Consider the following 14,056-nt stretch of genomic DNA (forward strand, 5'->3'; position numbering starts at 1 on the left):
ACAAGACTTTCGCCTTACATGCGTCTTTACTGCCCAGATATTGACAGCTTAATCTGGCAACACAGAATGTTTGTTTATCATAAAGTCAAAGGAATCTTCTCACTCTCATTCACATCAAAATTCAACCTTTCCAAACTCATACTAATCCTTCAGGGCTCTCCTAGATTGTTCAAGGTATTATTTGCACCTGTATCCATAACCATCTTACACAGATGCTTACCTACAAGAAGGATCTGAAAAGTAAGGAACAGGAAAGAGATGTGCTTCTATGAACTTCAAAATATAATGTTGAAAAGACTGTATAATAAAAATATAATAATGTTGGAAAGACTGTATCATACAATCAAACACATCAACAATCTTCTTTAAAGATATCTTAAAAATATCCCTTAGCACAACCTCAGCTAGAAACTGTGAAAGCATGGCAAAAAATTCCAAAGCAAATTTGCAAGCTGAAACACATCAGGTCCCACAACTTCTGACAGCTGTGTTTACAACTTAGAAGCCTTCCTCAAGGAATGCTAAACTTGAAGTGCCATGTATGCTACACACTGTGTTACGATGTTTTATCCCATTTATGAGCCTCATTCCCTTTACCTTACTAGCACACTCAGTTTCCTCAAATCGGGACTCCATTTGCATGCTAACTACCCCTTATCCACCTACCACTCATCCTCTCTGTGTCCCCAGGTCTGCAAAATGCCATAAGTCCCACCCAGCCAAGGCATGTAAGCCATGTGCACATGTGCTGGCCACTTGGGCAGCACGTGCACAGAACCAGAGCACCTCAGACACACCAGCTCACTCTGCATGCACCGCACAGTCCACCTGCATGAGTTAGTCTAAACTTTTCCAGACAAAAATGCATAAAAGCTACTTACGGGTCTGCAGCTTCAGACTTCTCTTTGCTTTTGACGTAAGGCTTCTGCTTCCTCAGCGCCCATGCTGGCAAGCAGCTACAGCAGGATAGGCTCACATCCAAGACATGCCTCTGCAAGTGAAGGAGTGAGACACATCTCAAACATTTGCACCACTGCAGCGTGATGATACTTTCAACCCTTCTGAGATGCTATCTGCAGAACAAGCTGGCTGTTTTGCAAGCTAAGAGTTTTGGTTACTCCTAGCTACAAAGCTAAATAAGTAAGTTTGCTGCTGAGAAAGTTGATGTCAGGTGAATGAAGCAGCCAGTAGAAAAAGAGGAAATCAATTGCGGCTTTGAAAAGAACATAATTTTTATATGCTTTCTAAATTGCCCTCTAACATGAAACTGTAAATATAAAAAACCTAAACACTCCAATCTGTCCCTTTAGTTCCTCATTGTATATTTGACAACTCACATCCCTCCAGGAAAGAAACTACTTTAACTTTCTTTAACATGTATATTCATTCCCAATATATTCCATTTATGCCAATATAAATCACTAACAACGTATATCATAAGCAACAACAGGAGCAATGGATGATCAAAATATGGAAGAATTAGTCATCTTCTTACATAAGCCACCATGTAATTTCAAAAACGTTGAGTTTGCAAGATATTTTTGTACTCTTTCCTAAGACAAGAATTTTGTTGCTGAACCGCAGCAGCAGCTCTTAGTTGCAATCAAGAAAGCAATTTACTGAAAACAAAACAAAAAACCCCAAATATACAAAATAAGAAAAGATGCTGTCAGCTGGATGCATAGATACCAATCTCCTCAAACTTCAGGGAGGCTCATAGCTTAATCCCCTTATTAACAACTGTCTCAGGGGAAAAAAAAAAAATCAAGTTAAAACCCTCTATATAAAACATTCATCAGTATAAGTGCTTAGATCTATAGCTTCCTCCTCTATCAAGCTCAATCGCTAGTTAAGAAACTGCTTGATCTGACCAAACACACAGCACTCACCTGTGTGGAAAGAGCTGCTTGTGGCAGGGTGCTGCTTGGGCAGCACATTCCAGCAAGTATCAGCTTGGAAGGGCAATGAGAATTACACAAGATATTTGGCTGCAAGCACCAAGCATTACAGCTCAGCAATCTTAATACACTCAAGAAAATATTTAAATGGTCTCTTTTGCAAAAACGGAGCAAACAAAAATGAAACCCACATGACAAAAAGGACAACTGCTTCCTTATGTAGGAGATGCAATAATGGGAGGAAATGGCCCTTATATTGCTGGTCATTGATCTGCAGAGGCAGATCAATGCTGAGTCATCGTTACAGCTGACAAAGTCTGAACAAGCCCAGATAGGCCCGTGTGTCAATCAAAAGTTCAATATAGTTTTACATTTCCTCAGGAATTTGGTGATTTCTAAATCTGCTAGATCATCTCCTAATTACCACACACACTACATGTAGATATGCAGCTGCTTTTTGTTACAGTATAATTACAGGCTAAGTATGAAATGTAAGGGGTTCTTTAGTGTCTGAAATGTTGTATTTTCACAACAAATATATCAAAGAACTTAAAGAAATGCAGTTTCACTCGAATTTTAATACAGACTGAGGAAATATGTTCTCTGAGATCTTCACTTGATGTCCTTGTCTCATACATTTGTTATTAGTGTCTCGTTATATGCCTGATACAAATTCATCTATCATGCTGATGAGATGCTGAGAGAAAAGGCAAAACAGTTTAAAATGGGACTGATGGCTGGGGGGCTATTCAGAAAAGCAAACAGAGCTGGGCAAACATCAATCATATGGCAGTGAGCTCAGTACCACTGATGTCACTGGAAAGTATCCATTTTGGAGATTTCACATCCATTATAGAATAGACCCAACGTCTATTGAAATCTATGCTGAAAAAGAGGGTATTTTAACATCAGCAGGTTTCCGGACTGAAACCATGCAATCCCACACTTGGTCTGGGTACAATTTCCAATTTTACTGGAAATTTTGCACTAAAGGGAAATACTTAGATAAAAAAGGTTTAATTTAGACTAGCTGAATACTCTGACTTAAGAAGTTCGGCTGCAAGCTGAACACCAGAAGTACTTTTGCTGCTTTAGTGCAGTGCATGGACTCTTTAGCCCGTTGGGGTGAAAGGTATATGGAGCTACACAAACTCTTGAAATTACTTGTCTAAACTCTAACCAAATTAGGTTGTGCAGCTGGAATGGGCACCGTATGTGCCCAGGTAGCACACTAAAAATTCTATTTCTTTTTCATCCCCAGTTTTTCATAAGTTGAGGAGTCATGCAGAAGTCTAGCCCAAGAACAGACCAAATTGGGACTTAATAGTCTCCTAACTATTGTTAAAGTAATCTTCCACTCAACCATTGTTATACTAATCTGCTGATTTCAGTGAAAAACCCACAGAAATTCTGTGGTGGATCTGGAAAGAGACCATATAAAGTGGTTTGCTTATCACTTTTTGAATGATTCATTAACCAGCATAACTTAAGCTGCCACATGCTCAGTTAAATTCCGGTTAAACAATACAGCGCGTGCTACCAGCTTTCCAGAAGTGTTACAACAGGCCAGTAATAAAATGTTAAACATTAACCAAGATGAGACAACCATTTAGCCACAAAACTAAAAGCTATTTTTCAGGTCTTTGCCTACTTCACTTAATGAATTAGTCTCGATAAAATTGATCTTCATGTAAAATACAAAACCTGTTTTCTCTCTTTTCAGAATATATCAGAATATGAGCTGAGCCGATTCAAAATAATGCACCAGCCGTAAGTTTCTCATTATTTTCTGCTTCCCTGTTAAATGACTAATACTCTGTTATACTCTGACAGTTTCTCTGTTAATAAATAGGGAAAAAAGAGAATTGAAACCTCCTGCTCATGTGAAGGACGTTAATTGATGGGGGTGAAACTTCCTCAGGATTAGGACCCTGGAAGGTTTACAAGAACAGTAGTTCAGATCAGCTGACAAGAAAGTCTCTTCTGCACCAGCTGCTGGGTGATATTCTTCCTCAAAACAGATAGGAACAACCTTAATATTAGGAAAAGTATAAGTTTAACTTCTTCCAGAAATCAAAAACTCTTTATAGTGTATAAGGCCAAATTTTTAGGATTGGTTCATCTGCCATTTAGGGATCAATTTAAGTGATCAGATTAACAAAATGCTATGTTGAAAGTAATTTAAATAGAAATTAAATAGAGTACTGAACAAGCAACTACAGGTGTAGCAATTAGGAAATAGCTTCATGTAACTTGTGACAAATCAAGTTCATTTAGAAGGATATCCTTAATGTTCAAGTATACTGTTTCTCTTGTATTACTGCATAGGAATAATATTAGGGAGTTTTCTCTATGAGCCAATGAAACCAAGAAGAGTTCAGTTTAATATGGAGTGAGTTACTCTACTTCACATAATGGCAGTTACTATTCCATGTAGTTGGGTTTTTTTCTCCCCTCTGGCTGGGAAAACATTCTATCTATTTATGAAACCAGAATTGTTTTTTTGAATCCGTCTGTATTGTTAAGAAACTGGAGGAACTTGGAAGCATTGTTACCCATTAAAAATCGTATTCCTATTGATAGCCATTTGATGATAGCATGTTACTATTCTTCTGGATTTGCTTTAATAACTAACTAGATGAGTAAGGAAAATATCAAAGGGCTTTCTTGCAAAATAATTAAGTCTAATGGGACATCCTTTTGAGAGAAAATATAGAAAGCATGAATATAAAGTTAGCCAAGGGTGTGATCTGTTTCTGTGATATATATTAATCTGATCTACTACAATATTGGGGCAAACAGAAATCTATTGAATAGAATCTAGAGTTACACTTCTGACATGGTCATTCAAACTTTGGATTCTCAAGCTGTAAATTGGAATAACAAAGGTGTTTTTTAATATGAATTCTGTTGTCAAGTATAAAATAAAAGACCAGAGTAGATCAAGTCCAAAGTAATAAAATTAATGAAATGCAGTTTGGATGTCAGTTCCTAGCATCAACTTTCTAAAATCTGTTGCTCTTAGATCTTACTACTTGCTATTGCAAAAATTTTTTCTAGCACTTGAACAGTTTGCATGTTTTAACTGGGAAAGGTCTACACTGATCCACCTAAGCCAGATGAACGGACCTGTTCAAGCCTGTTCATAGAGCAGGTAATCCCCAATGGACCAAAACACTAAGGATGGATAAACAGAAAAACAGTAATTGCCAGACAAGGCGAGACCAAAATCATGCATTTCTCCTGGCAGTGGCCAATGGTTCAGGTCTCTGCCTGCTAGGAAAATTTCTTCATGGGGCTTCATTAGACAAAAGCTAGGTCCCCTGACATGCCACCATCAAAAGCTCTTTGCCTTTCACATTCCAGTTCTCACTAGTGCAACGCCTCGTGTTCTTCTTTTCCATAAGAAAGACTTTGAATCTAGAAGACTATGAATGCTCTGTGAGCTAAAACACGCAGTTATTCTATGTTCTGCTAGGAAATCCCATCACAGATGTACCAGGAGCAATCCGCAGTCACGCATAGGTATATTTTCCTGACTTCTGCACCAAATACCTCCACTAACCCAATGGAAGGCTCTTTTCCCTCAAGTCAATTGTACACCTGTTCTCTAAGGGGAAAAGATAACAGGCAAAAAAGACAGTATGTTTCCTCTGAGAAGAGTTTATCATAGTAATTCTGTTTTGATACTATGGAATAAACTTTTTATTATATTCTGTTAATTAAATTAGCATTGGCTTTGACAGCCTAATGACAGCTTGATGTAAACTAGTTGTTATCAACACTTAAAGCCACAGGTCTACCTAGATTGCTTTTGAGCAGCTACTGAATATAGTGGTGAAGTTATCAAGGTGCAATCTCTACTAGTATACTATCCTATCCCTGAAATGCAATAATGAAAGATGTACTTCCCCACTTCCCAAAATAATAACAGAAGTGCTGCTTTCTAACACGGACAGCAGAGTCCTAAAACACTAGTCCAAATGTTCTTTGGCTGCCAGGGTTGTGCAACAAACTGCTCTCACAGGTTCATATGTTTTCAACAGTCCTGACATCATGTTGAAATCTTGAGCTTTGCTTAAAGCCCTTCCTCCTGCAGAAGCACCACTGTATTTTTCACTCCCCACAGCAGACTCGGTTGATGTGTTTCCACCCTGAAAGCCTGGAGTCACCCAATACACTGAACAAGTTGGCTCTCGAGAATGCCAGTACAACCGCACTTTCCAGATACTTTCCACTGGAGAAGTCTCAAACATCCCACTGACTACACTCATAGGCTCATTTATTCAGTGTTAAAATTTATGCCATGTAGAACATCACACTACATTCAGGAGCACTCCCTAATGGAGTGCGGATATCAAAATCAACCTCATACCACAGATATTTCACAACGCTGGAACTTAAGTACTTTCCAAACATGCTGTCTTGCTATCTTTACTCAACATATTAATAAGCAGTGCAAATAAGATCGGTATTTATAAGTGTATTCAGCCAAACTGGCATATAAGCTATAACTCAATTATAAACATCCATAATTCAGAAGAACATCTTGAGAAAGTAATGTGATTACAGCTCAATCACCTCAGTGTAGATATCCCAAGACTTACAGTACCAGATGTTTATGCAGAAGTCGTTTCACAACGCTTTCAGCTTACTCAAGTTTCACTTTCCCAGGGACCATGAAATTAAAAGGCCTTCCTTACAGTGATTAGAAATTCATCCCAAATCAAACTCAGAATAAATTTAGCTCTCAACTCATGAGCTCTAGAGACTGTTTTCCAAAATCAGGACTGGAATATTTAATCACAAAATCAGTGCTCTCTTGTTGCTCACCAGCCCAGGCTGCAGCTCCAAGGATGTCATTGCATCTCCCATAGCCAGGAGGAAACAGCCCACCTTTTGTAGGCAGGGTCTAAATCTTAATTAGGAAATCAATCAATTCAACCCAGCTGGGCAATCATCACAGTTGCAATAGCCATAATTCCCCCTCTTTTTGTTTTTAAAGGAAGGTGAAGGGTTTACAGTGAGCAGAGACCCAGTTCATTCATTCCAACTCCAGCACACTTCCCTCTTTTGGGCTTGCAGCTTTACCTTCTTTACCAAAGGACTCTCACTCCATCCCTGGCTCCAGCTCAGGCTACTCTGGCTCCAGCAAGGGAGTCACAGTCCTCAGGGTCTCTCAGACATATCACATCAGAGTCACCAGTTGTTGCTCACCAGCCCAGGCTGCAACTCCAAGGATGTTATTGCATCTTCCACAGCCAGGAGGAAATGGCCCACCTTTTGTAGGCAGGGTCTAAACCTTAATTAGGAAATCAATCAATTCAACCCAGCTGGGCAATAGCTACAGCTGCAATAGCCATAATTCCCCCTTGTTGTTTTACAGTTTTTTTGGTTTTCAGGAAGGCTTTACAGTGAGCAGAGACTCAGTTCATTCTCTCCAACTCCAGCACACTTCCCTCTTTTGGGCTTGCAGCTTTACCTTCTTTATTGAAGGACTTCTCACTTTGGCTCTTTTGGCTCTGGCGAGGGAATCAGAGTCACAGTCTTCAGGGTCTCTCATGAGGGTATCACATCAGGGTCACCAGTTGTTGCTCACTAGCCCAAGCTACAGCTCCAAAAATATGGTTACATCTCCCACAGCCACGAGGAAATGACCCACTTTTTGTAGGCAGGGTCTAAACCTTAATTAGGAAATCAATCAATTCAACCCAGCTGGGCAATCTGGGCAATAGCCACAGTTGCAATAGCCATACTCTCTATCATATGTGCCTGTTCTGGCTGTGCCAGATCAGTAGGTAAATGAGAAATCTCCACTCGCAAATCAGGTATGAGATGTCAAGTCTTGAATTTACCATTTGTATATAACAACATGCAGTTACGGAAGATCCTGGATAAGAAGTGAGCTGTGATAAGGAACAGATAATTACAAGCTTTGTTTGATTATGGTGTGGGCAGCATTTGATCTCCTTTTCTTGAAATAAACACCTACCAGTTTGCACTGCTGTGAAAATTGTTACTCCTTTATTTCACCAGGAATTTATAGTATATGCAGAAAAAAAATGCTATTCATAAATCAAGTAAGTGTTCTGTAATTAAGACTGATTTCTAGATTAGTTTCTAACATTATTTTCATTTGTTCATAATTTTCAGTAACTCCAGACTGAAATTTTTTTATCCTTGCCTTCCAAGCAAAGCATATGTCTTTTCCTGAGACGTAGGAATCAATTCTCTATTGTAAGAGATGTTACATATCAGGAAAGTACCTTTGCACTGCTGCGATGTTCCACGTGAAATATCTACACCAGCATAACTCAAACTGCAAGAACTAGAACCACTACACATTAACTCCTTTTTGTTCTCCCTCCTCCACTTGCATTTTTTCTTTTATTTGTCCATTAAGGAAGGTAAACAACCTAATGTGGAAACGTTCACTTTTCAGCTTTTTCTCAGCTATCAAGATTTAAATCCACGGAAAAGTCTTCCATACACCATGTGCAAAGGCCTGGATCCCCTCTTAGCCCCTTTGTAGTTGCATCAGGAGAGAGTTCCCAAGGCAAAATCTTTTGGAGTAATGGTGTCAAAGAATCACTAAGCCTGGATTTCATAAATGTGGATTTGAGACCTTGCTTGCCTAAGTAAACTCAGCTAAATTATTTTTGCATTCACTACTTCCTTTCCCACTTGCAGTGTGGAAATAAGAGTATTTCTTTTATCAAGAAGTAATAAAGACAAAGAGCTTCGCTGCCTCTTTAAGCAAGATGCAGCAGTACAGAAATCTTACGACAATCCGCATTTGGACTTTCCCCACTCCAGAGAAAGCCCCATGCTGAAAAAGCAAAGGTAGTAGATGACTTCTATCCCAATACTTAGTAAACAGGAAAGGTTTTTCCCTCTCCTTGGGATATACCATAATGGATTTTTAATTACCCTATATCCTTTAAATACCAGTGCTGACTCAGGTTGAATGCTCTACATCTAGAGATGTAGATTTATCTCCTTGCTTTCCTTAGTTTTTGATGTAGCTTAAATGCCACTTTAAAAATCTCCGCTTATTCTCAAAACTGGAAAAGGTCAGGGCTGCAAATTCAGAAGATAATTCTTCATACGGTGACCTCTCAATAAAAATGGTACCTAAAAGAGACCAAAAGAAGTTTCCAGTACATAACCACTCTAGTGCCACAGAAACTCACTACGGGACACTTCCTTCATAGCTATATCCACTCCAAAGGAAAAAAAAAAAAAAGTATCTGAATTTGACTTTAAAACACATTTTTATCTATTACGTGCTCATTTTTAACATAGAAATGCTATGACAAAAGCCTACTTGGGCATCAAATATTTACAGAGGCAGCCATTGCCTGATGATTAGAATTAAAATTAGATATTCTCCTGTTCACAGGAGGATCTGGGAAATATTTGCTCAGCAAAGTAACGCTATCTTGCCTCCTTTTACAGCACCAGAGAATATTACATTTCTGCAGCAGAAAGGGGGCAACAGACACTTGCATTACAGCAGTTTCTCAGAGGAAAGACCCAATCACAGCTCAGGAACATATTGTGTTCCAAGTTCTTTTAGGAAGGTCACTTCTGCTCTTGTAACTAGACTGTTCACTGTGCTATCTTGGATCTAAAGCCAGGCAAAACTAGCATTCTGAAATGGTTTTTGAAGTGTTTTGCCAAAGCTTAACAATTAAAGAACGAAAAGATCACAGCGTTAAAAGTCTTGTGGCACCACCATAGACAGCATGGATTTGAACGTGAGACCACAGTTTAATCATAGCGCCTTCCCCATCTCAGCTCCATGTCAAAAGAAGTACCTAGTCAGATGAACAGAGACAGACAAATTCCAATACTATGAATCTATAACTGGACATTTTTCTGAGTACTAAGGAAATCCAATCCACTCCTCTAATAAAGCTTTGCCATATTTTTGACATCTGCCAACAATTTATAGAATCATAGAATCATAAAATGGTTAGGGCTGGAAGGGACATTCAAAGGTCATCTAGTCCAAACCCCTTGCAAGGAACAGGGATATCTCCAACTAGATCAGGTTGCTCAGGGCCTCGTCCAACCTGGCCTTGAACGTCTCCAGGGATGGAGCATCCACCACCCCTCTGGGCAACCTGTTCCAGTGTTCTACAACTCTCATGGTAAAAAATTTTTTCCTAATATCCAACCTGAATCTACCTCCCTCTATTTTAAAACCATTACCCCTTGTCCTATCACAACTGGCCCTCCTGAACAGCCTCTCCCCATCTTTCCTGTAGGCCCCCTTGAGGTACTGGAAGACCGCTATAAGGTCACCCCAGAGCCTCCTCTTCTCCAGTCTATCTTGGAAAAATATGCTGTCTACTATTAATAACATTTGATACTTTTCCATAGATAAACAGTGAATTTGTATTTTATACATTGTTTTATATTGAAAATAATGCATAAAGAAAATTGTACAAGGGAGAAACTATTTCTGTACATCACATTCTCCTACGACTGCAATCACATAGAAGACATTTTCAAGCCAACTGTTTCTAAACTGGACATGGAAATGCAAGTTGGAATTATATTAAAGATGTTCTAGGTGGGGCAAAAACTAAAGCCAATATAGAAGCCATTCAAGCTAGCAATATGTTCAGCTGAAGACCAACATATATCACCTCATGTTCAGCCCTGTGCAGTATGGCTTTTAGATTATGAGTGACTTGCCTCCTGTCAGCCCACCATCTGCTTGTAGTTCACAATTACAACAAACTCAGAGATTGTGTAATGATGATGTAATGAGATGCAGTACTTAGGCAACAGCCTTACCTGTCTTGCAGCACCCCTTAACACTTAAAATGAGGGATATTTTAAGCAAACACAATGTCTAAAAAGCCCCTACTTCAGTGGTCTTTCTTACTAAGCAATTTCTTCAACTGCAGTTGTATAAAGATACAAAGTAAAGTTGACAGGAAATAACCATGATTACAAACATCTCTTTGTTACCAAAAATAAAGATGTCGCTAGAAACTACATTTGGCGGAGTTTATACAGAGAAAACAGACACCTGTATACAAAAATCATTGGAAGTCACTAGGCATTGTAAACAAAACAGCATTTGGTCTTTGAAAAAGATACTACAAATTGTAGCAATACAGTTCTCTCAAAAGTTGAAAATACACAAAAATACTCAAAATATACAAATTTATATTTTCTGATCAAGTCCCAATATCCAGATATTTGCTGGGGTCTTACAGCTTTCCAAATAGCAATGGTGGCAGTTCAGATGTTATCACTCTACAGTATTGCAGCTGTGGTTAAAGTGGAAACTAACTTGGCAATATTTTAGTTCTTGTGGTTCTGTGGGCTATATTCCTGCCCCTGGGCTGAGTAGAAAGAATATACAACAAGAGGCTTTCTTTATGCATATACTGATGTTAGACTGAATTACCACTATTGGAACGATGAGGAATGCCTCAGGGTCACAGATATGTTGTCAGAGTTAGAGGGTTTTTTTCAATTTCAATGAAAATTGCATCCAGAAAGTCCAATGAAATAAAAGAATTTTCTCATTTTTCCCATCCTTGCTTACTGAAAATAATCCCATTCTCAAACAGTTGAAATACCAGTTGATATTATCTGGAGGTCACCAATGAACTGATAGGATATGAAGATGTCAGAGGAAATCTCAATTTTTCTTCCCAACACCCTTGATGACTGTGAGGGAAACCAGTTGCAAGTTGTCTGAGTATGGCACATTTTATCCTCCCTATCCCAGTTACGAAAATGCAGAGAGAGTCGCAGAGGTTGCAGTCTTTGTTGGCTTATGTCTGTATAGATAATACATAAATCAGTACAAGCCTAGAGCTGTCTCCAGAGTCTCCTCCTCTTCTTCAGCCCCGTGATTTTCCATTACTCTCTGTTCTGAAGCCTGTTCAGGACGACTTCTAAATTATAAAATTTTAGAATTAGTCAACATTTCCCAGTCTCCTTTCATGGTACCCTACCATGCTCAACCATCCATGGAATGACATTTGGGGGGGTTAACACTATAATTATAAAAGTGTTTCTTTAACATTGGAAACACTGTACTCATTTTTAGGGATGTTAAGCAAGATAAATCACAGACTCCTTTTGATAACAGTGCTAAATAATACTAGATGTCTATTAACCCTGTTTGAAGAGCAAGAGCCTCTGAGAAAAAAGCGTATGCTGGCCCAGCTGTAGGGAGAGCCAGGTCTATAACAGTCAGCTTAATCTCACTAAGTTTTAGCGAAAATAGAAACATTTATCTTTGTTAGTACTCTAGACCAGCCTAAACAGCAACTCAAGTTGGGTAGCAAAAATCAAATAAGTCACCTTTTTAAGACACAGACTCAAATGACCTGCTTTATGTTTGTACACAAAGCCTGAAGCAAAACCAGAAATGGAAGCTGTTGCCCAAATCACAAACTGGTTCTTCACCATCATCATATGCCTGGACAGGATCTTTTTCCTCCACTCTGTCAGTTGATGTGCTTTCCTTTTCTCTACTACATGGCTGTACTCAGACCACAGAGAAGAGGTGGTTGTAGTTTCAATTCACTGGTCTTTCTTCCCTTTTAGAAAATGTATTTGGTAATCAGAAAGTGCTGCACCTGGGACTCAAAACTCAGAAGAAAATAACTTCTGGCTCATTCAAGCAATGAAGTGTGAAGGACTATTAATTTATAATCTCATTTGAGTAGAATTCCACATGTGCCCCAGCTCAAGTACACACTGGGCAGAAAACAGAGCAGATGTCTTGGCTTATTTTGCTACACGTCTCCAAACTAGAGTCTTCTCAGTTTTTGAAAGAAATACAATATTTAATTTACAGTGTGTTATCAACACATATTTATACTCTCTGTAGGAGAGACATTTCATTCTTCTCGATTTAGACTAGCCCCTGTGAAAATAAGTGAAAATATAACCTCTTTTTGTTTTGTATGAGCATTCAGAGCTTCATTCATTAGTTCATACGTTTGTGCTGTGATGGCAGGTGGTCTATCCAGTATTTCTAAGACAATGAAGGAAAGTATTAAACCCTTTCATCGACTTTCTTGAATTCAGAAATGAGAAGAGAACAGGTAAACGGTTGAGATAAGATACTAAGCCATGAAAACTGCAGTGCTTAAAAATGAGGTCAGCTAGACAAGCAGGGTAGAGAAGTTACAAGATGACCTGCAAGGAGAAGTTAAGGGACTGTGGCAGGAGGGCCTGTTGCAGCTGCAAGCCAGACAGTTGATGCTGTAGCAAGCAGCCATTTGAAACAGATTCAGGAGGGGCTGTTCAGTGCAGCTGGGCTGGCAAAAGATGAAGTGTAGTTGGTACAAATGCCACAGCAGCCCGTTGTGCAACAGAACTCAGGACCTGAAACCCAACAGCCTGCATAGCTACAGGTGGCAACACATAGAATTAATACATTTGCCAAAAATATTTATTTCAAAGATTTGCCCCAAACAAACACAGAAATTGCATTCAGCATGCAAATAAATACCTCTTTACTAGCATCTTCCTCATAAACTCCCTTTCTAAGATCAACACCAATATGAGGAATGTAGAACCACCTTAGTAACACCGTGGACACTGGCATGATGGTACTTGCGCACATCTACATGATGGATGGTATTAACATTCGTCAACTCACTATTCAGAGCATCAGAGAACCTCTATGGATAGATCATCTGTAATGACCAAAATACAGACAGTATCATAACGCACATATTTATGAAATTAAGAGTCACATGTAATCTCCATGCTAGCTTTCCCCAATCTTCAGTGCTTCAGAGCATCTGTACACTTGCAGTGGGTGCAGCGTAGGGACTGAGGAGCTAGCACCAAGCACGGGAGCTGCTCAGCTGTCAGAAGCAGGAAGGCTGCACTACTGGATGCTGTACGTGATCTCAAATGCCTTGTCTCAAGGTGTAGCTACTCAACGTCTTGTTCCAGAGGCTGCTCAGTTGTCACCAGCTCCGGCACCATGCTCCATCGCAGCGTAAATACACTTTAACTTTACAATCTTGATGTTTGTTTACAATTCTTAGAAGTAAAATTCAGATATGCTCTGAATTCTTGGAGAGGTGAAGTGTTTTCAGGCCAGACTATGGTCAAACTCTTGCCATGCCAACAGCATTATATGCAGCTTCCTTGCAGCGTGT

General features: G+C 39.2%; 1 protein-coding gene across 1 annotated transcript in view; it reads left to right on the forward strand.

Annotated features, from left to right (window-relative positions):
• Window positions 1-14,056, forward strand: part of BLNK (B cell linker) — a 109,456-nt gene that overhangs the window by 25,057 nt on the left and 70,343 nt on the right. The window contains exon 3 of the mRNA XM_086616423.1: window positions 3,622-3,668. Within this exon, the coding sequence (XP_086472549.1) occupies window positions 3,622-3,668 (47 nt within the window). The remainder of the gene's footprint in view (window positions 1-3,621; window positions 3,669-14,056) is intronic.

This window comes from Tauraco erythrolophus, chromosome 9 (assembly GCF_009769465.1).
Source record: "Tauraco erythrolophus isolate bTauEry1 chromosome 9, bTauEry1.pri, whole genome shotgun sequence".
NCBI lineage: Eukaryota > Metazoa > Chordata > Aves > Musophagiformes > Musophagidae > Tauraco > Tauraco erythrolophus.